Source organism: Rhipicephalus microplus, unplaced genomic scaffold, assembly GCF_043290135.1.
Source record: "Rhipicephalus microplus isolate Deutch F79 unplaced genomic scaffold, USDA_Rmic scaffold_14, whole genome shotgun sequence".
NCBI lineage: Eukaryota > Metazoa > Arthropoda > Arachnida > Ixodida > Ixodidae > Rhipicephalus > Rhipicephalus microplus.
The window spans coordinates 19,738,192-19,762,616 of record NW_027464587.1 but is presented as its reverse complement, the minus strand read 5'-3'; the positions used below and the strand labels follow the sequence as shown (position 1 = coordinate 19,762,616).

The following is a 24,425-nucleotide window of genomic DNA, read 5'->3' as shown; positions in this document are numbered from 1 at the left end:
GTTTTAAATATTAGGTTATTGTTATCTACATTAACACCAGATATATACAAGGCAATTAACTTTACATGGGTAGGAGTGACGTTGTCTAGGCCAGCGCTCCTGATTTTTATATTTCTAATTACGATGGTTACTTCGTCCGGAGAAGTGTGGAACAAACAAAAGGATAGGGGCAGGCGAGCGGTTTGGTGATTTAAAACTTGGTCCTATGCCAGATCGTTTGAAAAAAAAAAGAAACCATTAAATGCGTCAGCAGTGTCGCGAGAATGTTAGTGTACAATGCCATTATCAATTATTGAATTAATATTTGCTTAGTTGCCATTTCTGTGAAGAAAATAATTCACTACTTTCCATTTTTTGTCAAGGTTACTCCCGCATTCTAATAATTTATGTTCTAAGTATCGTCTTTTTGCTCTTTTCAATTGCAAACACAAAGCATTACAGTATTTCTTATATTGTGCCTAAATTTAAATTTAATATTTCTTGTTTTGATATAGGTTGTCGCGCCTGCGCATAGTTTTAAGTAATTTATCAGTTAGCCATGAGTTTCGTGTTGGCACAAGGGCCTTTTTGCACTTTTTCTTATGGAAATGGGAATGAAAAAAATGTAAAAGCAACAATATAAAGTGCGAGAGTGCTTATTGGGGATCTTTAGTTTCCTTTACGGTGAACCAGTCCTAATTAGTAACGGTTTCAATCATTGCTTTTTTATTCAAGAAAAGCTTGTAAAAGAATGCAGAACGGGATGTGGGTGCAGAAATTGTCTTGACAAATATAGGATAATGGTCGGTTACATCACTCATGATAATGACTGCTTCTGAAGGGATCAGGAAAATATATAAATCATGATTATTCAGCGAGCTTCCTCCATCTTGAGAGAGGCATGTATCTTGAGTAATAGGCACCCATAGCCATAACTGTGGTAGCAGCCGGAATTTGTCATGAAGTTGACGGAAGAGGTGTTAAGTAGGTTGATATTCATATCACCAACTATAATTACGTTATTGCTTTCTGATTATAGCGATTCGAGCACATTATCAAAGCCAATGCCCAAATCACTAATGGACCTGGAAGGTGAACGATAAATAGAACCTAATATGAAACTCTTATTGTCAATGTTGAGCAAGAAATTACCCATTTCTATTCATAGCGATTCACTAGGTTAGATAAAACCATGGTCATTGACTAATTTTTTTAGTCATGAAACTCCCGCGAAAGCTTCATATGGGGACAAATGTGGCCACCAGAGGTGCCGCCATTAGCAGGAGGGCATCGTTGGCCGCCCTTAGTAGGGCTGTTGCACGTTCGCGGTAGCGATTTTCATCAATTACATTTCTTCAGATATTTTCGTTCTCTGCGTTCTCGCTAACATATCATAGCAGCTATTAAGATTGTCAAAGTGGCCCACGATGCGCGTTGTAAAATTGCCTAAGTACTTAATTGCTGGCAATGTTTTAACTGAGTCCGTCTGTGAAGTGACGCGCGTTCGTAGCGTTCCTAAATTTTCCAGTTCCTGCATAGTCACTTTCGGACTTAAACCAAACACCGTGACTGGTTCTAGATGACTGAAAGGTTAACATAGTTTGTGCTAGAGATTACGGAGCAGCCGTGCTGTGGCTGCATGTAACGTTCATTTTCGGAATAATTGTCACTTTATTCTATAGGGCATCACGAAGCAGCCAATCGAAGTTCGCGTGCCAATAAACAAATCTGTATATTGGTGTCACTTGGCATTATTAGCCTTGAAGTACCTCTTGAGGAATATTGTTAGAGATAAAGACGAAAAATAAAAGCTCAGTATGAGACACTACAAGACAGAATGGGATATTCAAGTTGTGTTCTTTTCTTTTCTCGTTTGGCGTCACAATTGGCGCCCTTGATTTTAAAGATTAAAAATAAGATGAAACTGTTGTGAGCTGCTAGATATACACACTACGTCCTATTTAGAAACGAAAAGTTTTGATTTGACGCTTGCAGATTTGATAACGCAGGCGAGTTTTGATATACGCGGCTTTTTTGTTCTATTCAATCCCATATACTCTCACAATGACCACGACTTCAAGTCCGCGTTCTGATTAGCCACCCTGTTTATCCGACGCGCGCTTAGAAATCTACCAGGATCTTCCTTCAACCCAGTTGTTAAGTTCAAACGAATCAGTTGTACATGAAGCTACATTGCTATTTTTGCATATTTGTAGAGATTTTTTATGCACTCAGATATTTCTTTCAATCCAATTTCAGCTTTTTGTGTGCAGCTTTTTGTGTGCCTAACGGAACTAAATCTGTGCACCACTAACCTAGAAGTGGGTAACATTTTGAATTTGACAATTACGCTACGCTTGCAAGCAAATGTAGGCAAACATTTTGGCATGTTTGTTTGTTTTTTTTTGCAGAAGTTACTGGCACTCATCGAGAATTCCAAACTGTCGTGAGCACAGGCACATAGTTTATTCAAATCTGCTTTTCATAAACGGTGGTTAAAGGTTGGGAGATGGAGTAAACGATACAATCACATAATTACTGAAAAAATTTATGCCCCTGGTTTCTTCCCACCTTTGGCCGGGCAGCATAAATGATGTCGGCCAGCACGAAACAGTTTGTTTTGCTCCCGCGTAAAAAAATTCAGACACCTAAAGAAAAAATGCATAATTTCTGCCGTAATGCTCACGAAATGTGCTCCACAGTTAACACTGGCCGAATAAGTGCGGTCGTCCAGCAGAATGTTCTCAACAATGTTCATGTAAACACTGGCACACGCTTTTATGTCCACGGTGGGCATTTCCACAAGTTTTTTGACAATTTGCAAGAGCCACTAAAATTTCTGCGATGACACTTGCAAAAATCCTCTTCACTTGATTTTTGTGAATGCAATTGGCTCACGGGAGTTGCTTGTGAGTGTTTGAAGGCAGTCCTTGCAGCTTAGTTTAGCAAACGTTTTTGCTACACAGCCACCAATGTAATACAAAATGCAGTTCTTCGTTGACTAAGGATGAATCATGCTTTGCGTGCATTCAGTAGGCTCCAGCCGTATGTCGTCGAAAAAAAAACTGCCAAGGTGTTAATCTGAAACATAGTTCGCAATATCATGAAAGCCAGAGTGAGAAATATGAAATATAAAATAATATGAAAACCAGAATAAAACCATACGTGCATGTCATTTGCATCGAAAGGCTAGACGTCCTTCAGCACGCTTACAATACACAAACACCCTACAAGCAGCGTTCGTGGGCGCTATTCAAATGTTTACCTGATAAACAGTGGGTTCTTAATCTTGAAAGATAGCTTTGTCCCACAACTTCACCTAGTAGTTTCTGTCGATATTCAGAAAGCAAACGAATGCTCTTCGAACATCGCTCTTCACACACACTCACACACACACACACACACACACACACGCGTGCGCGCGCGCACACTCTCTCTCTCTCTCTCTGCATCTCGCCATGCTGCTTTTGCAGACTTCATATTTGCTTTCATGATGCATTGGTCTCTAATGAGCTTGTCGTGTTTTGAAACCTTGTGAATATCTGCATAGACTCCATTCTTTCTATTCTCGTGCGCCTCTGCTTTTGTCAGTTTCTACTGGCATAATTGAAGCTGTTGCTTCAATTATCCGGATTGTGAAGCTGTCGCATCAAGATCGGCATAAAGCTCTTGCGGCCTTTTTAGAGGTGAGCGCTTTGTAGCACGTGAACGCTGTTCAGGTGTGGCGAGGTAAGAAGGCAAACCTTCGAAAATTCTTGGTACGACGTCTTCCACCAGTCTCGGTCGTTTTGGGGGCAGTGAAATGATGGCTCTGTTCACTGTGCACACGTCCGCACGTACAATGTCACTGGCGTCGAAATGTTTTTCGCAAACGCGAGCTTTCTTCGAGCCGAACAAAAATCCGACAGTTTCTTGTCGCAGTATCACACGTTTCCACCTGTCGCGTTCTTCGGCGTTAGCTGGTAAACAGAACAAGGGAACCTTTTCGACGGTGCCCTTGTATCTAAAGCAATAGCCCGGCACGCAACAGGTGTTGGGCATCACTGTCAACACAAAGCGACCACGAAAAGAGGTCAATGGGGGCGATCCGCACGACCACCACCACTCCGCGCCAGCACTCCACAGAACACCTACCACTCCGCTAATGGCGGCTAGCGAAGCAGCCGGCCAAGCCGGCCATGGAGCCGGCCATGGAGCCGGCCATAGAGCCGGCTTCTTCACCCCTCCTTCCTCCATGCTCGGCCAATGATGATGATGATGACCTCTGTGGTCTTCCCCTTTATACCGGGGGGGGGGACCTTTAAGTGTCCTGACAGGAACGAGAAACAAAAAAAATCACACCAGGTCCATGAACATCACAATTGTTCACTGTCTCCTTGACCACCACTGTAGAAGCCTTGCTTTGGTTATTGCTGTCGCTGCCAGGGGGTGCACGTTGGTATCGCGGCTGTCGCCTCCCGGTGCACCGCAGTCTTTCACAAAGCCGAGTGCCTCCGGTAGTGTGGCGCCATCTGTCTGACGGGGACACAGGCATTCGCAGTGAAGCACCAGGTGTTCATTGTTCTCGTCGTCTTTCCCGCATGTCCTGCACTGCACAGTGCCGTCGGCCAACGACGGGTCGAAGTGACGGCGATACACCTGAGTACGGAGCGCTCCAGCACGGGCCTCAAACAGAAGGGCACTGCCGACATTATTGTCGTATAATCGTTCGGCGGAGATGGTGGTCTTGTGAGCTCTGTATAGGGCCAGGCTGGCTTTCTTCTCCATAGCCGCCTGCCACATCGACGTCTCAGCTTCCTGCACTCTATTCCGCACTCCTACTGCTCAATTCCTCTCACTGTCCTCCAGGACAGGGTCAGTAAAAAGGGAGTACTTGCGGCACAGATTGTGGAGACGCCTGCGCCATGGTGTGCTCATGCCCTTGATAGCTGTGTATCTAAATACACGACGGGCCCACCACTGGCCGTTCATGAGGCGAAGACGTCCTTCGTAGGCCGCCTTGCTCCTTGCCTCGCGTGCCTCGTAACTTGACCATCCGAGGTCGCCTTGTACAGCTTCGACAGCTACACGTCCATGACACGCCAGCGCCAGTCGCCCGACCTCACGCTGACCTCTTTCCAACCACTGGCGTGTTGCTGCAGACAGGCAGATGACGGCGTTGGCGAATGTCAGCACTGGCACATGTACTGCCTTCCACAGTTCGCGTACCAGTACAAACCGGTTGCACCCCCACAGACTCCGCCGTCGCAGCACGCTGGCGGCCCTCACAGACGCCTGTTGAGCGTGCTCCTCTTGCTTGTCATAGATATCTGCGGAGGTGGAAAGGTTGACACCGAGATACCAGTACTGGTTTGATACCAGAATGCTTCCTCCGTCTGGAAGCTGCACAACAATGGTCTTCACGCCTGAAAACTGCAATATGGCCCATTTTTTGGCATTGAAGTGAAGGCCCAGACTCTTCAGGTGGTCGGCCGCTAGCGTTACCAACCTCTGAAGGTCACTGCTGCGCTCAGCCAGTAATACTAGATCATCAGCGAACACCAAGCTGGGCAGCGTCCATGTTTGCGCCACTCCACCAATCATGAGGCGGAACGCGAAGCCAACTTCCGATTCCACGAGTGTCTGCTCGAGTCCCGCCACATATAGCATGTATAGCAGCGGAGACAAAGGGCAGCCCTGCCTGAGTCCTCTTGTCACTCTCACGGGCTGTGTTCTGGTGCCTCTGAAGCATGCTACCACCGAGCTATCTGCATAGAGCCGCCGGAGAAAGTCTGTCCACACGCTCGGCATTTGTCGTTGGTCTAACTGGTGGAAAAACTCCTCGTGTGGCACACTATCATAAGCTTTGGCGACATCCAGAAAGCATCCAAGCAGATGAAAGTTGAAAGTTGAAAGTTGAAATTTATTTCACCACAACGATACACCGTGATTTACACAAACAAGAAACAATTGTGGCATGGAAAGTAGGAAAAAAGCTGCGCTATAGCAGCTTGACTAGCCCCACCTCCCTTTTGTACAAGGCAACAGAAACAATGGCACACCAAGCTCCATACGGTGCTCACGTATGATTGAAAGAAAAAAGAAAAGAAAATAACATTCTAGTGGTTGTTTATGAAGTACAGAATAGATGCACACTTGGGTGTTTACAAACAAACAATTTTTGGGAAAAAAGGCAACCAATATAAGACGCTATAACAGAAAGGGGTACACTTAAAATTTCATGCATTTACAAGTACTGGGTGCAATTTTTCTGGGTTTATAGCTCCTTATACAAACACGTTTAATATATCACTACTTGAAAGGAGACGCAATTGCTGTTCTGTGAGCTTGAACTTATTTAGTATATGGGGAACAGAGTGCTTTAGCATTTGGAGTCCGTAATTTGTTCGCGGTCGGGGGATGTGCCAGTGTTCAGAACTCCGCATCGGACGCAACAAAATTTTCGGCTGTAAATGTGCTAAGCCTTTCAGGTTTGCGCAATTCTTTCGAATTTCAGACCTCAAAGACAACAACAAGTTATGTTCATATGCCACACAAAATTTTAAAACTTTAAACTTGACAAATAAATGGGATGTGTGTTCTCTGTAACCTATGTTTGCAACAGCCCGCAAAGCGCTTTTTTGAAGTGTATACAACTTTTGTTTTGATGTTTCAGTTCCAGAAGCCCATACCAACGGACAATAGCGTAGATGAGAACAAAAAAGCGTATTAAAGATAAGAAGTTTCTGGGGGAGCGGTAGAAACGACTGACAGATCTCTGGTTTCTCTCTGTGCCACCTCGATGGTCTGCGTGAGCACAAAGAGATTGTCTTCCAAGCGTCGGTTCTGTCGGAAGCCATTCTGGAGTTCCGACAGTATGTCCCTCTTCTCCGCCCAGCCGCTCATCCACACCTTCAAGACTTGAGCGAAGAGTCTATATAGGACGCTCGTCACCGTGATTGGTCTAAAGTCGCCCAGCAGTCCAGCGTCGCCTCCTCTCTTGCACACGAGGCTTACTCTGCCGCATTGCCAGTCGGGTGGGATTGGGCCGTTCCTGAGGATGGTATTGAAAATTCCCGCGAGGTGTTCTCGAGCAGACTTCCCCAAGCGTTTCACAAGGCCCGCCGGTATGCCGACCAGTCCGGTAGCAGTGCTTGCACTGATACGCGGGAGTGCACGCTCAAGAGCGATCCTCGTTATCTGCCAATGGTCCTCTTCACTTGGTTGGTGAGGCTCATCCGGGTCGCTGTTTACTGCTGAGGTCGATTCGTCATATGTGGGATTGAAGAGCTCTTGCATGTGGGTCGTGAGGTGCGCTGCGAGGTCGGTGACCGGTAGGTTGCTAGAGTGGGGTCGAATTTCAGGTGCCGGAGTTTGGTAATCTAACGAAGACACATATTTCCAAAATTTGTTTGCACCGTTACGCCCTGCCTCTGTGATAGCTCGCAATTGTTTGCTATTGTACTGAGCTATTTTGCTTTGTACGAGGACCCGCATCTTTCTTTTGAGGCGGAGGTATTCCTCCCAGGTACTCATGCACTCCTCTGCGGGTGATGTCCTAACAGCCGCTCTGTGTAGGCGATTCGCCGTTCGTCTTGCAATAAGGGCCCCTTGTACCTCTTCATCCCACCAGCCTTTGCGCCGTAGGCCGCCGCGGGAATTTACGCGAATTTAGTGCTTCTTCATGATGCGTCTCAGTTCGAGCACAAATTGATCATATGTTGATGGTTCCGTCGGTTGAAAGTTCTGCTCGAATGCTTCCGCAACTGCCGCATACTCCGACTGCGGGAGGTGCCTCTCAGCTGGGTTGCGATGTTCCTTCACAATGGTTCGCCAGAAGGATAGAGAAAAGCTCAACTTGATTCGGTTGTGGTCACTTCCTATGCTGAATTCACCCGTTTCATCGATGTTCATGTGGGTGAGACGTCGTGCTAAAGCAGGTGTCGCAAGCACGTAATCAATACAGCTGCGACTGTTCCTGGCGCTCCAGGTGTACTGTCCTTCACATTCTGGACGAAGATTTAGCACATCTAAGGCGAGTGTACGTGCCAGTTCCAGTAGTAGTTCCCCATTTGTATCTTGGAAGCCATCCCTGTGTACGCCTGTGGTATCTTGGAAGCCCCTCTGTGTACACCTGCGCCGCGGTGCGGAAAGTGCGGGCGGCGTGTGAAGCTCTCCCATTGAGTGAGGCGGGAGTTTCATGACCACAAAAAGTATTGAAGGTCCATGATAAAACGTAGATGGCTGCCCCGTCATGACTGCTTGATTGTATATGAACGTATTCAGATAAGTAGTTGGGAAACAAAAGAGATTTTTATCGTCATCACTGAGCAAGGTTTCAGTGAGACAAATGATAGGAAACGACCTAGTGGCATGTTTCCGTATTAATACAGTGTACTAGAATAACACACTGTAGTAATATATTTCAAAAAATGTATTAGAAAAATGCAGTGCCGCTATTGGCTGAAGGAGGTAAGGTGATCTAAACGCGCTTCCAGTTTGTTGTGTTTATTTTCGTATCTTTTTATGCAAGATGGCGGTGCCCACAGAGTTGTTTTTGGGAAGCTGCTTGAAGCCGTACGCCGTAGAAATTTGGGTTTTTCGCTGACATGTGTTACGCGCGGCTGTGAAGGTCGTTTTACAATGGATGCAGTAGTGTTTAACATTAATCCGGGAGTGTGGTGTACATGCCCCCTTGGCGTGCGGTCATGTGTTTGACACGACGCAAGAAACTTTCGTTTGCGCTGGCGCGCTGAAGCCCCGCCGTCCGTGCGCCGCAGACATGACGGACGCCAAAATGTTCGGGCTTTTTGTTGCAAAATGTTTTCGCGGCTGTCGGCAATGTAAACGCGGATTGTTTTAAAATGACCGACGTGGTGTATGCGCGGATTGTGTCGCGAGGGGTGAAGTGGTGCACAACGTAAATTTTGGAGCGTGTGCATACCCTTTTGGCGTGATATTTAGTATGATATCGTGTGTTTGCCATGATTCAAGAAACCCTAGGGCTTAATTTTGCTAGCGTATGAGTGCCAGCCTATTCAACTACGGTGTAAAAAAAGACGTGAGGCGATTTGTGAATATTTGTTCATTTGTCACAACTAGGCTCGATGCCATTACAAACTATCTTGGTGCTATCGAAATGTGGAAAGAATAAATATGTTTCGGGAATAGCCTCATTGTAAAATTCTAAGCTCTTCTGGTAAGTTCACAATATTTTGCAAAAGGCAGGGAGCACTCATCTCCCAGCCTTTCATGTAAATTATTCTAATGTTGATCGGGGCTACGACTTGAGCCTGTTATAAAACACCCTACATATCCGCGTGCAATGCATCCGTCACAGTGAATGAGGCATGCATAAGCAAGTAGTAACATCAAGAGGTTGCCCATCAGGACCGCAGTGTCGCAACCAAAAAGGAGGAAAAGTACATTTAGGGCTCGTTTTCTTTGTTAGGCACAATAGTAATGAGATCGAACAGGTAATCATGCCAAACAAAAAAGTACATTTAAGGGCTTGATTTAATTGTTAGACACAATAACAATGACATCTAATGAATACTGCCAAATGGCATGTTGGTCTGTTAGATCTCATTAATATTGTTTCTAACAAAGAAAACAAGCCCTTAAATGTATTTCCTTCATTCATAGTGAAGGACTCATTCTGACAGACTTGGTGCCTTTAAGTAGTATACGATAAATTATTGGGCAGCTGCCTAACTCATAATAAACTCACAAACTACGCGACACCATACAGACACAAAAAGGTGCTCCATACTCACCCTCATGGCTACTGGCCATGCTCCCACCCTTAATTTACATATACCCCATTAAGTAGACGGGAAATGACCGCTGTGGTAGCTCAGTTGGTAGAGTATTGGACGTGTTATTCGAAGGTTGCAAATTCGATCCCTGCCCAGGGCAAGTTATCTTTTTGTCTGGTTCTCTTTCTTTACATTTACATTAGAAAACCAAATCATGGCATATTGTGAAACAAATGACATTTAACAAGCTTAGCAATGAGGTCCAGAAAAAAATGAAAAAATCGTGAGTGCGTGGGGAACAATAGGAAGACATGGATTCACGAAGTTTGCCTGGAGAATGTACCCACATTTTGTAAAGTCCTGCAGTGTTGATTGTGATACATGGTGGTGGGAACAAATTTGCTGTAAGAAATATCTGAATATGCATCTTTCTTACAACTACCCCCCCCCCCTCACACCTCCAGGAATCAAACAAAAGAATGATGCACATACCACGTGGACTCGCAGTGCCGAAAGAATGACATATGTCATGGTATTTGAGCACAGGCTCTTCTCAATTAATGCAATGTGCAAGGTTCACTAATGACGTTGATATAATGATGCAAAATTCCATGCCCTCACCGAAAAGCGTTTCTTTTCCTTCAAACTTGTCAAACAGAAAAGTACATTGTTATTCAGATGTATGTATTACTTGCCCAGCAGGACATATTTCTTAACTAAAAATCAATGACAGCACATACATTTCTTAACGCAAAACCAACACCACCTTGAGCCTCGCTGACATGCAAACTTTCTGCTATTTTTCTCCATATTAGATTTCCTATTCAATATCATAGTGCTTCTAGTTTTTTATCAGGCTAGCTTATTACACCACTAAGTAGATTGATAGTACAATATTGTTTACTAAAGGCTCAATATTTCATTAAATATGCGCTGTTTAACATACAGAAGCTTCTGGATGCAGGCCAAAAGATCATTCAAGTTGCTTCAGTAAGCTATTACCATCTGTTATTACAAAATAAGCATCTGTTTTCAAAGTAGGTAATAAGTTATACAGATGCCATCATAATTTTTCAGAAGAAATGTTGACAATTCTTGAACAAACTGAACCAAGATGATTAACAGGTCAGGTAAGCTTTCCGTTGAATAAATTACGATACTATAAACATTACTTCTCACAAACCAGTGTCTTAAGGTACATATGTATATGAAGGGGGGGGGGGGGTCAAAATATGCATTATTCATGTCGTGCTTTTTAAAGGCATTTGTAATCTTACACAGATAACAAGGTGCTCTATATTTGTCATGGCATGATGAAAAATTTGTAAGCTTTAAGAATGCTTCCAGGTTTCATGTATTTATGTCACCTGTAATGAATTGGGCAATAATATTTCAGGAAAGACAAGTCAGCATGAGCACTACAAAAACAGAGCTGAGCTAGTTGGTTTGTCTTCCTGTGAAGAGACAGGGCATGCAAACATGGCCACCAGAAAACGAGAGGTGCACAAATGCCGATTAAGAACTGAAAATTTGCACAGCAGCAGAAAAGAAAGCAGACATTTGAACTTTTCTGCGCAAATCTCATGTGTACATGTTTGCATGTCGCATACTTCAACTTTGCGGTTGTGATAACTATAAACCACTCGTAAAGATTTTAACGTAAGCATTTTCATTTCAGTTCAAGCGCTAATTCATATCTCTATTGCTTCAGTGCTGAAATGCTGCTCAAGTCTTTTTTCGTAAGAACTATGGAATACGAAAACATTTCTTATAAAACGTCTGTAAATAAACTGCAAGCAAATCATGATTTCCTATCTTTATTGGGAGCCCTTACCAGGTAGAATGGTAAGCATTAAGCAATGCACATTTTAATGAAGAAACAAAGCTTTCATAAGTCCTATTTATACTGCTATATTCACATAGATACATAATATTACTGAAGAAAGTGTGTTTCTAAGTTGTTCCATATCTCAATGATATTGTCAATAGTTGTCCTATGTCTCAAAAACTTACTTTTCAGCGAATCTAAGGTCAGCTAGCATATCTTCACGTGCAGAATCATGTACAATGTATTTTCAAAAGTGTATCTGCTGTGGTTGCTAAATAACGGAGACATTTTCATAGGTAGGACCAGTTCATCTGGTAGTAATCTTGTTGTGAATAATGGTGGGTGTTGTGCAAAGCAATACAAAGGAGACCCGAAACAAATTAGATTTTGAACAAGCTTGTTTGCTGTAAATAGATGAAAAATACATTTTTAAATAATTACAATAAACACCTAGGTGTGAGGTCATCATTTTATGCATTAGGGAAAAAAAGCACCAAAAACACTCGAGGGGGGGGGGGGGAGGGCTTCGTGTTACATGACAGTGTGTTCTCCAATCCAATGTTAAAAGGAATTTCCAGTAGAATGTCGTGGCTCTCTTCTGCAAATGAAAATAGGAGCAAGACAAAGGCATGTAAAAAAATAGCAGACTGCAAGATCTTTCTAAGCTTTCACAGCACCAAAAACATCGTAAAATATTCCTCTTTGAGCATCTTTCAGCAAAAGCAAATTTCTTTTTTTCATGTCATTGCTGGCAGTAACTTCCGCACTACCAAGCCAAGAAACATTGATTGAAAAAAAAAGGAACATGTTTTCTTGTGAATTAACAAGTAAACCCCTCCACGCAAAGTGGCACACAACATAACTTGCAGTTCTAAAAACTTCGTGAGGCAAGGCTTACAGCAGGCATTATACTAGTGTCAATGATCAATACGAGACTATTTATCACTTTATCAAACTTTAATGCAGGCTCTGAAATTACACCTCCATTCTATAAATACGTGCTCACTTTGACTATGCAATAGTTTCATAGTTAACTAGTACATTAGAGTCACACGCGGCATAGGACCCTTCAGGTTGGTTCAGCAGAAAGCAGCAGGTTCGAACCAACTGTGTAATGAGCTTACAGATAACAGCAGGCAGTGAGCTATGGTAACATCAACAATATATAAGCCCTTGAGAGATCTCTTTCTATCGGTACTTTTTGTTGAACTGGAAAATTTAAAACTGTGGTTTTAAAAACGAGTTTAAATTGACAATTTCCTTATGACCAAGACAGAGCAGTGGGTTTCAAGAAACTTGCTGGATCTGATAGGACTTTACAGAATTATAGCTGGCTGCTGTCTCTGCGATCATGCACAATGCACCCGTTGAACACTTTTTCAATGTCCCACGATGTGGGCATGTCAAATTCAGTTCATCTCAGCCGGATACCCTCTTCAATTGGGACGCACACTTGAAATTATGAAGCCCTTTATTTATAAAGTTATAAAGTCTTAACTTTTTGAAACCTTGGGCGTAAAGCATCACTTGGATGTTCTTTAGTTTCCCACCATCTTACTCATTATTTGCGCAACTCGTTCTTGAACCGTGTTCACTACTGCGGTACACTTCTCATCCATTTATTTACACTCTCTAAGTGACACATGTGTATACTGGATGAAATACCGGTTGTTTAGACACTCTGCTTGCCGATTTCAAATTCAGATTTTATGTAATGCTTTAATTGCTGTGGCAGTATTTAAGATCTTCCACGGAAAATTGCTATTAGGCCCTGGGTTTTCTTGATTAGCCCTCATAATTAACAATAAAATAATTATGCAATACATCAGGCAAGGCTCGGCGAAACTCCAAGGCATGTATAGCTTGTCCTAAAACACTTTGCATAATGATATTTTGCGCCTACCTGTGCAGAGAGGAGCATGGAATTTAGTAAAGTGTGCCTGGCAGTGCCACTGAAGGTGCGGGGGCAGTGACGAAAGTTTGGCTAGTTGGTGTGAGTTCATCTTGGTCAAGCTACATGTTGGGGCAGGAGCACTGAAAAGGAAGTGATAAAACAAGTGCACAATCAAAAATTTTTATCAGGCACCATTCTGTTATGCGAGGAGTGATCGCATTAACTACAGAAAGAAGTACGCATATGTAATTAGAACATGTCACATGAGTTCAGTAACATTAGAAAACTTTAGATTTCTATTTCTTCTGACTTCTCTCGAATGTACGCAGGTCACTGAAGTTTTATTTATTATACTATACGGACCACATAAATAAACAATGCCAGCCACTACAGTGGCCAGAAGATTTTGCTGCTGTAGCACAATGAAATACTACCCTTGTATATCGGTCCTGCTTCTTTGGCATGAGTGCTAGTTGAAACAAAAACTGTATATATTAAATGTAAAGCCTAGCCTATCATTCTAGCAAATATCATGTTGCATATTGTTGGAATTTACAATATATCAATTATTCAATAGGTACGAAAGAACCAAGCGCTTAATGAGTCTGTCCATAAAGTGCGCCATAAAGTTCTCCACGTAACTCGTATTCCTAGGTTGCATTGAAAGCACAGACGTCATCACATGGCTAGTTTTTTCTGATAGTAAACGTAATATGCATAGAAAATTTATGCCTTTGAAGCGTCAGGGAACTTTGTTCTGATTAGCAAATGGAATGTGGATCACAAGGAAATACCAACAAGCCTGATGCCAAGAATATGCAAAAATCTGGGGTTGTCAACAAGAAACCGAGAAGCTGTAAGTTAACTTCACTTTTCGTGGCATCATACAGAAGTGTGTATGCATATACTTATTTTGTTAAACATGAACTACTTACTTTTAGAGACCTAAAATGGGTGTTTGATAATGTGTGACTATCAAACGCTAAAAAAGGCTGATTTGCTGCTCAAAATTGAGGTTTTAGCTGCTCGATATTGTGCGCCCAATTGCTTAAGATCTATTGCACAACCAAGTGCGACATAAACCCACTATTTGTAACCACCTCATGCTGGCCATGTGCCGGTTCGTAATTTCATTTTTAAACGCAACCAATGAAAGTGAATTACATTGTTCTGCAGATCCTGCCTAACCTTTTTGAAGATTTAGTCACCAACACACCGAAATTCGGAGTTACGATGGTTAACGTAGATAGTCGAAGTAGATAAGAAACTGAGGAGCCGATCAGAAACAATGATTTTCACCAGTGCAGAAGTAGCAAATCTGGGCTCTTTGTCCAATGATGGTTAGCGAATATCAGCACAAAAGATGTTCATTTGCAGTAGTGCCCATTTTTGAAAGGATCTGCATGTCGAGCTGTTTCAATGCCAGACTACTTCGTTTCTATTGAGTGCACTTGACTGTTCATAATAATTGGTTTTGGGCCTTCCATACACTTTTCATGAATCTTTGTTATACAGTAGTTCCTTTTTCTGTTTGCTTTAACTAGCCGTGATTTTTAGTCTTTACTTGTCATACGCAAGGACATTAAGATGCTGTATATGTAAATTTTCGACATGTAACCTCACACTGCTTGCTGTGATTTCTCTGCCCGTATATTTTTACATTGCTTATGATAAACCACTTGCGTAATTGTATTCCTTGCTTGCTTTTGAATAACTAGCTATGTAATTCAACAATTACTTTGCCATGTGCAGTGCTGAGTGCTCTCACATGCTGCACTAAAGTTCCGTATACAGTAATTTCTCAGATGTACTCTCATGTTGTTTCATTTATTTTTACATCGTTTTAAATTCACTCCTGCTCAAGACCGGAATTGTGTACGAGATAACAAAAATCAAATTCGTCAATAAATAAATTAGATGTTCAGGCTCAAGTCTGTGCTTACCAAGTGGTATTGTAAGCCTAGCGCTACCTCTAAGGCAACACTAATGTTCATGAACAATTTCTAGGGGGAGTACAGGCTTGCTGAATAAGATGATATCATTCAAAAATCACTATGAGAAAGATGAAAACTGACTAAGATGTGGACAAACTGTAAAGAAAGCTACATTGGGTGAACTATGCATTCGCATGAACTGGACGAGGCAAGAGACTTTCAGCGACAGGTAATGACTGATATGTGAGGTTTAGCGTCCAAAAACCAACACATGATGAGAAAGGCCGTAGTGGAGGGCTCCGAAAATATTTACCATCTGGGGCTCTTTAACGTGCACCCAAATCTGGGCACACGTGCCTATAGCATTTTTGCCCCCATTTAAAATGCAGCGGTCACAGCCGGGATTTGATCCCCCAACCTGCGGGTCAGGAGCTGAGTGCTTTAGCCACTAGGACCATCGCGGTGAGGCTCGAGCAAAGAGCAGGAGGACATATCTTTCTGTGAATGGCATTCTGGTGCAATTTTATGGCATCTGTGCAAGGTATTAGAACGCACAATTTGCTCCAAATTTAACACCACTTCACATATTGTGATGTTTTAGTCCTGCTTCTACTAAAAGATCATCCAAGTTTGTCTGCTGCATGATACGTTAAATTGAGAACAGAAGTGCCATTTTAATGTGATCACGACATTATGTCTCTCTGAGTCGATAACATGGAATGTGAAGTACCCTTCTTTCACGTGATCATTTCTTTAAAAACATGTCGCAGTCTAGCAAACCTATTCGCAGTAATGGGTTTGTGAACAAATTGGTTTTGAAGCACAGAAAAGTGATAAATGGCACGAAAAGACACAGACAAAAAAAACAGACATGTGCAGTGACTCACAAATTGTGTGATTTTCAGAAGTGCACGAAATATAAAGCAATTAATTTTTTAATGAGTGAACACGACTGTCTTCTGTCTGTTTTCATACTGAGTATTATTTCACTAATTTCTTGCTTGTTCTTTTTTCTTGCAAAGCAATTTTTCTTGCAGTTCATTTATCTATACTTGTACCTAAAACACTTTTTTGCAATAAATGATCAGTGACAGCAAAAATAATGTGTACAATATTTCCAAAAACTGTGCAAATACCACGTGTGCCTGTATTGTACAACTGTTTCCGTATTCAGTAGCCATATTTTTTGTTTCACAACACAACTTTTTTTAAATTATTCAGGTTGCCTGGACAACAGTGGACACTACTACTTGCATTGCATGTTTTATTCAACATGACAGAGATATGCATTATAACATGCGCCGTTTCCTGCTTCCTACTTCAGTTTTTTTCAAAACAGCCCAAAAGAATTTTGAGCGTCACATTACCCATCAGTATGAGAGGGACAACTGCCCTATCTACTTTTCAATGCGGTAAGGCCCACGCTATGCGCATTTCAGTGTCCTTCTTAAATGCGGAGTTGCATTAGCTTCCGGCCACCGCTTTACTCCACTACATGAGTTTCATGAGCACTGTGCACGTTAACAGCGCGCACGCTTCCAGTGCGCCGCGTGATATAAAGAAAAACAAGAGAGCAAAGGACCGTTGCGCGAACGCGCGGCGTCGCGAGAAACGGCACACCGTCACAAAACAACAAACTTTGAAGCAAGTTTGTATCATCTTAGTTTACGCGCGGAGCACAGACGACCACAGCGTAAATTTCACAGGTGATACAACCGACTTACCTTAAAACAGCTGACATTCGGATTAGTTCAAGTGGCGCGCCTTCTTCGCCGGCCCGCAGCGCACATGAACGCGTAATAAATAAAAAATCGGAGCACGCCAGGTACGTAAGAAAACAACTTGTTTAACTGACATCGTCAGCGAAAAACCCACACGTTTCGGTGCAATTCCTACGACGCAAGGCTTCAACAAGCTTCACCAGCGTATTGCATAACTATCGTTATGCTAATGTCTATGTGCGCCGCTATCTTCCAAAAAACAAAGAAAAATTCCGGAAGTACGTTTAGATCATGTGAATGCTTCCGGCCAATAGCGGCGCCGCATTTACCCTATACATCTTCTTGAATATGATACGGAAACACGTGACCTGGTCATACTAGAAATACGATTCTGAATGTCTTCAAAATGCTTCCAAGTGCTACGAGCATTGAAGTGAATAAGTGAGCATGAACCGGTAGAAAGAAATTGATCCAATTCAGATGTGTTCAGGCACATTTACATTATAATCGCATACACTACCAGAAAAAATAACAGTGATTGTCTAGAATGTAAAAGAGAGGTCAGATTCCTTGAAAATACGATAGACCTGACTGTCGCCAGTTTTCCTGGTTTTAATTCTACAATTCTCTGTCCACAAGAATTTCCACTAAGTGGCTTCTTTTAGAGCTAGAGCCTTGCTGAATGGTGCCTTATTCAGAGGTGTTACGTGGTCATTCACATAAAGAGGGTTGTTTGATCCGGCAGAGATACCGAGATCGCCGAGGCGCAACTTAGCTTTACGTGCCTTAGAAATAATGTCATTTTTCTTTGAACGTGAGCATAACCTGGCAATAACGTTCTTTTTGTCATTTACCTTTGTCGGAACATGGTGTACAATGTCAAGTTCAGAAGGTATGAGGGGGCAACCAATTGTATCACCAACCTTTTACAAGATCGTAACACAGTCTTCCCCTTGCGTGCAAGCAATGCCCTTGATCCCTACATTGTTAATTCTTGAGTGTGCTGTTCAAGTTCCTCTACCTTTCTTGAAAACAAAGTGTTTTCAGTCAACAGCTTCTAGTAATCGGCCGCTAGTACGGCTTTCTCTGAGCGCAGTGTTTCGACTAGGCCATTCAGGATTTCCATACTGTTGCCACGTTCCATTTCACAAGTTTTTGTTATCGTTCCGAAACACCACACGATTCTCGGCGCAAACCGCGCCTGCAGGTTTCGAGAAGGTTCCGGACTGTAGTAGATCATTTCGATAAGATCACGCCCACTGTGCGAACGGTACAGATTGTTCTGGAACCTACGCCACCGCCAGCGATAACGCTAGAACATTCGACGGCAAGGGTATAAATGCCGACGCGCTTCGCCGCTTGTCAGTTGTTGATCGAAGGCCGACGCTGCATTCGCCGCTATCAGTCCGAGACTGCTATCTGTGCGAGACTGCTGCTGTAATTGAACTTTCCCTTTACCGGGCACAGGTTCGCCCAAATAAACAGTTAAATCCCAACACGAAGTTTTCTGTCTTTGGCCACTTCACGACCCCGTGACATCTGGTGGAGGTGCTGCTTCGTTCATGTACCGGACGCCCCCGTCAAGCCGTGAACCCAGCCCCCTTCGCGGAGAAGACACCGACGCCAACCAAGAGCAGCGAACGAGCCGCCGACAGCAAGGTCTCCCACCGGAGTACGGCCTGCTACAGACAAGGCGCGGAAGACCAAGACCATGACCTCGACTGCAGCGACAATGACAACCGGAGCATCCCAGCCCACGATCGTCATTCATCAACCCAGGGAACCACCAACGTTCCATGGCTCATCCTTTGAAGACCCGGAAACCTGGCTAGAAACATACGACCGTGTGGCCGCCCTCAACCACTGGGACAACGAAGAAAAGCTCCGTCGTGTGTTCTATTTGGAAGACACCGCAAAGACCTGGCTAGAGAATCAGGAGTCCACGCTCCGAACGTGGGATGTCTTCTGCGGCGCATTTCTTCAAACGTTCGCAAGCATCGCTCGCAAAGAGAGGGCCGCTGCTCTACTCGAGACCCGGGTTCAGCTACCAAATGAAAAGGTTGGAATTTTCACAGAGGAGATGACCCGCCTATTCCGTCACGCTGACCCAGACATGCCTGAGGAAAAGAAAGTTCGTTTCCTCATGCGAGGGGTCAAACAAGAGCTCTTCGCGGGACTAATGAGAAATCCACCGAACACCGTCCAAGAATTTGTATCTGAGGCGACCACCATCTAAAAAACGCTGGACATGCGCACCAGACAGTATAATCGTCGCCTGACTCCAGAATGCGCTGCTACTCAAGCCAGTGACTCCGACGACCTGCGTGAAATGATCTGAGCGATCGTGCGGGAAGAGCTGCGCAAACTGTTGCCTTCGGCGCAGCCTCAAGTGGATTCTATCGCCGACATTGTGCGAGAAGAAGTCCGGCGATCGCTTCGAATTCCCGAAACACCGCCGCCCGAGCCAGAAACTATGAGCTACGCCGCTGCAGTGCGCCACAACGCTCCTCCCCGTCCACGCCAAAACGCCGCCCCGTCACACTTCCGCCGCCAGACGCCACCGCCGCCACCACCCCAACCGACGTCCTACCGTTCCCCAGCGGGCCAGCGCAGTGCACCGAGGAAAACGGACGTTTGGCGTGCACCTGACAACCGCCCGCTCGGCTACCACTGCGGCGAGGCCGGGCACACATACCGCCGTAGCCAGTACCGACAGATGGGACTGCGTGGCTTCGCCGTCAATGCACCGCGTCCGCAGCCAGGAGATCGGCCGCGTGACATCGCCGACTACCTGGCAGGAACTCAATGGACACCACGAAGTCCTTTCCGTTCGCCGTCGCCCAGCCGCCGCATGTCACCGCACCCCCGGCAGTACTCTGGCCCAACGCGGGGCCGGTCTCCTAGCCCGTATCCGGGAAACTAAGGGCAGCAACCGATGGAGGTGCGGTTGCTGTGCGACGAACTACCGAAGATCCTCCGACGACGACGCCGACGCGACGGAGCTTTTTGAACACAACCCCAACCAGGCAAAGCCCTGAAGGCAAAAGCTCACTTACCGAAGGTGGCCGGACGACGCAACATGGAAGCAGCGGAACAAGCCGACGCAGCCGTGACCCGACGCCACGCCCTAACTGTAATGCGAGACGGCGAACTAGCGACCTCGACGTTCTTATCGACGGCCACAGTGTGACTGCTCTCGTCGATACTGGAGCCGACTATTCTGTCATCAGTGGGTCGTTCGCCGCGAAGTTAAAGAAAGTTAGGACAGCTTGGAAAGGCCCTGAAATCCGCACAGCCGGAGGTCATCTCGTAACGCCTGCAGGAATCTGCACAGCGAGAGTCGCCATTAACGGCCGTATTTATCCTACAGACTTCGTAGTCCTACAGCGTTGCTCGAGAGATGTCATCCTTGGCATGGACTTCTTATGCCTCCATGGTGCTGTCATCAACCTAAAAACACGGTCGATAACGTTATCCACAGAAGAAGCACTACCGCCGCGCACGCCGTCAGGACACCACGCCTTGACTGTGTTGGAAGAACAAGTCACCATGCCGCCTCGCTCAAGCGTCATTATTTCAGTCGGCGCTCCTAAATCACCTGACTTGGAAGGCGTCGTTGAAGGCAGTCAGCATCTGTTGGTCACACGAAATATTTGCGTCGCAAGAGGAATTGCAGAGCTGCGGGGAGGCAAAGCAACGGTTATGCTCACGAATTTCAGCAATGAGTACAAACATGTGAACAAAGGATTAACGGTCGCATACATCGAAGAAATTGTCGAAGCCACCAGTGCTTTCGCCCTCGCCGATTCTGCGGAACCTGCTCAGAGGAACCAAGCCCCTCCCATACCTTTCGACGTCAATCCCAGACTTCCGAACGATAAGCAAGCAGCTCAAGGCCCTGCTCCTGCAATACGAAGATTGCTTTTCGTCGTCATCGAAAATTCGGCAGACCCCAATCACGAAACATCGAATCATAACCGAAGAAAATGCCAGACCACTCCGTCAGAGTCCGTACATGGTTTCGACGCGATAACGTGAGGCAATGAAGAGACAAGTTGATGAAATGCTGCGAGATGACATTATCCAGCCGTCCAAGAGTCCGTGTGCATCCCCCGTGGTGTTAGTGAAGAAAAAGGATGGGACCCTACGTTTCTGCGTCGATTACCGCCGCCTGAACAAAATCACAAGAAAGGACGTGTATCCTCTCCCACGAATAGACGACGCCCTTGATCGGCTCCATAACGCCAAGTACTTCTCGTCAATGGACCTCAAGACTGGCTATTGGCAAATCGAAGTCGACGAAAAAGACCGAGAGAAGACGGCGTTTATAACACCGGACGGCCTCTTCGAGTTTAAGGTGATGCCCTTCGGCCTTTGCTCAGCGCCTGCAACTTTTCAACGCGTTATGGATACAGTACTGGCAGGATTGAAGTGGCAGACTTGCCTTGTGTACTTGGACGACGTCGTCGTGTTTTCCTCGAGTTTCGACGAGCATCTTCGGCGCCTTGAAGCGGTACTTCAAGCCATCAAGACGTCCGGACTCACACTGAAGCCAGAAAAGTGCAGATTTGCGTATGAGGAGCTCTTGTTTCTGGGGCACGTTATCAGCAAGTCTGGAGTTCGTCCCGATCCACGGAAAACAGCCGCTATCGCCGACTTCCCGCCGCCCACTGACAAGAAAGCCGTGCGCCGATTTCTGGGCCTGTGTGCCTATTATAGGCGGTTCGTGAAAAACTTCGCCCGCATCGCCGATCCTCTCACTAACCTTACCAAGGCCGACGTAGAGTTTAAGTGGGAAACGCCGCAGGAACACGCTTTCCAGGAGCTTAAACATCGCCTCCAGACGCCTCCGTTACTTGCCCATTTCGACGAATTCGCCGAGACAGAAATACATACTGACGCAAGCAGCGTAGGTCTTGGCGCCGTTCTTGTGCAGAGGGCTGACGGACTTGAAAGGGTTATTAGTTACGCAAGCCGATCGCTACCCAAAGCAGTAGCAAATTATTCCACAACAGAAAAGGAGTGCCTCGCCATCATCTGGGCTACGTCGAAATTTCGCCCCTACCTCTACGGCAGGCCCTTCAAAGTTGTGAGCGACCACCACGCCTTGTGTTGGCTAGCCACCTTGAAGGACCCTTCAGGTCGCCTCGCACGATGGAGCCTTAGACTTCAAGAATATGACATTACTGTCATTTACAAGTCCGGCAAAAAACACTCCGACGCTGACTGTCTCTCTCGTGCGCCTGTCGACCAACCGCTACCAGACGACTCGGATGACGACTACTTCTTGGGAACGATAACTACCGACGACTTCGCTGAACGACAGCGGGCCGACCCGGAACTTAAAGCCCTAATAGAATACCTCGAAGGCAGGGCCGCCGAAGCCCCGAAGGTATTAAAGCGCGCACTTGCGTCGTTCTTTCTACGAAACGGTCTTCTACAAAAGAAAAACTTTTCACCGCTTCGAGCTAAGTACCTCCTCGTGGTGCCTTCAGCTCTGCGACCAGAACTCCTGCAGGCCCTGCACGACGATCCGACGGCAGGGCACCTCGGTGTTTCCCGCACGCTCGCGAGGATACAAGAAAGGCACTACTGGCCACGTCTTACCACCGACGTCACTCGTTATGTGAGGACATGCCGGGACTGTCAACGACGCAAGACACCGCTGACAAGGCCAGCGGGACTTCTGCAGCCAATTGATCCACCTTGCCGACCTTTCCAGCAGATTGGTATGGACCTACTGGGGCCGTTCCCGACGTCGGCTTTCGGAAACAAGTGGATCGTGGTAGCTACCGACTACCTCACCCGCTACGCCGAGACAAAAGCCCTGCCAAAAGGCAGTGCATCCGAGGTAGCTAAGTTCTTCGTCGAAAATATCATCCTACGTCACGGCGACCCGGAGGTCCTTATCACCGACAGAGGAACGGCATTCACTGCCGACTTAACTGAAGCGATCTTGGCATACAGCCAAACAAACAACCGCCGGACGACAGCGTACCACTCACACACCAACGGCCTCACCGAGCGGCATAACAAAACGATCGCCGACATGCTGTCAATGTACGTCGATGTCGAACACAAGACGTGGGACGCCATTCTTCCGTATGTGACTTTCGCATACAACACGGCGATGCAGGAGACGACGGAGATATCTCCATATAAATTGGTCTACGGAAGGAGCCCGGCAACGACGCTCGATGCCATGTTACCCAACGTCACCGACGAAGAAAACCTCGATGTGAGCGAGTACCTTCAACGCGCCGAAGAAGCCCGACAACTTGCGCGTCTTCGTATCAAGAATCAACAGACGACCGACAGCCACCGTTACAACCTTCGACGACGCTTCGTGGAATACCAGCCGGGTGAACGTGTTTGGGTGTGGACGCCGATACGCTGACGTGGACTAAGTGAAAAGCTTCTGCGACGGTACTTCGGACCGTACAGGGTGGTTCGACGTCTCGGCCCACTTGATTACGAGGTTGTCCCCGACGGCATCACGAACTCTCAACGACGCTGATCGCGACCTGAAGTCGTCCATGTCGCACGCCTCAAGCCGTTTCATGCACGTTAACAAACTGAAACAGTGTTTTTTTGTATTATTGTTGTATTGTAATTTATTCATTGTACTTTCTTGCATTATTATTGTACCTTCATCTTTAGTTAAAGCATCGGCACGATGCCTTTTTTCAGAGGGGGGCAATGCCACGTTCCATTTCACAAGTTTTTGTTATCGTTCCGAAACACAACACGATTCTCGGCGCAAACCGCCCCTGCAGGTTTCGAGAAGGTTCCGGACTGTAGTAGATCATTTCGATAAGATCACGCCCACTGTGCGAAAGGTACAGATTGTTCTGGAACCTACGCCACCGCCAGCGATAACGCTAGAACATTCGACGGCAAGGGTATAAATGCCGACGCGCTTCGCCGCTTGTCAGTTGTTGATCGAAGGCCGACGCTGCATTCGCCGCTATGAGTCCGAGACTGCTATCTGTGCGAGACTGCTGCTGTAATTGGACTTTCCCTTTACCGGGCACAGGTTCGCCCAAATACACAGTTAAATTCCAACACGAAGTTTTCTGTCTTTGGCCACGTCACGACCCCGTGACACTGTGTTTTAAGTCGTGAATCTCGCTTCTGATTTCTTTAACATCAATTCCTGAGGACTGTCATCGTAACAAAACTTTACCGAATACATCATGATGCAGACGATCAGTGTCTCTGCTTAACTTCGCTATAATCGCGTGAATGCGCTTCGCGAGTTCAGCACACGTCGCCATTCTCTTAATAAGTGTCAGTAATACAATAGAAGGAAAAGAACAGCAAATAAGTAGC

General features: G+C 45.5%; 2 protein-coding genes across 6 annotated transcripts in view; one reads left to right on the top strand and one right to left on the bottom strand.

Annotated features, from left to right (window-relative positions):
• LOC119180589 (receptor-type tyrosine-protein phosphatase kappa) overlaps positions 1–24,425 on the top strand; it is a 631,290-nt gene that overhangs the window by 451,928 nt on the left and 154,937 nt on the right. The window lies entirely within an intron of this gene.
• LOC142784467 (uncharacterized) lies at positions 7,630–17,292 on the bottom strand. The gene is made up of 4 exons (XM_075882845.1): positions 17,097–17,292; positions 13,448–13,578; positions 12,039–12,142; positions 7,630–7,776 (listed from the first exon to the last, which is right to left on the bottom strand). Exons 1-4 carry the CDS (start codon positions 17,111–17,113, stop codon positions 7,630–7,632), a joined length of 399 nt encoding a protein of 132 aa, XP_075738960.1. The 5' UTR covers positions 17,114–17,292.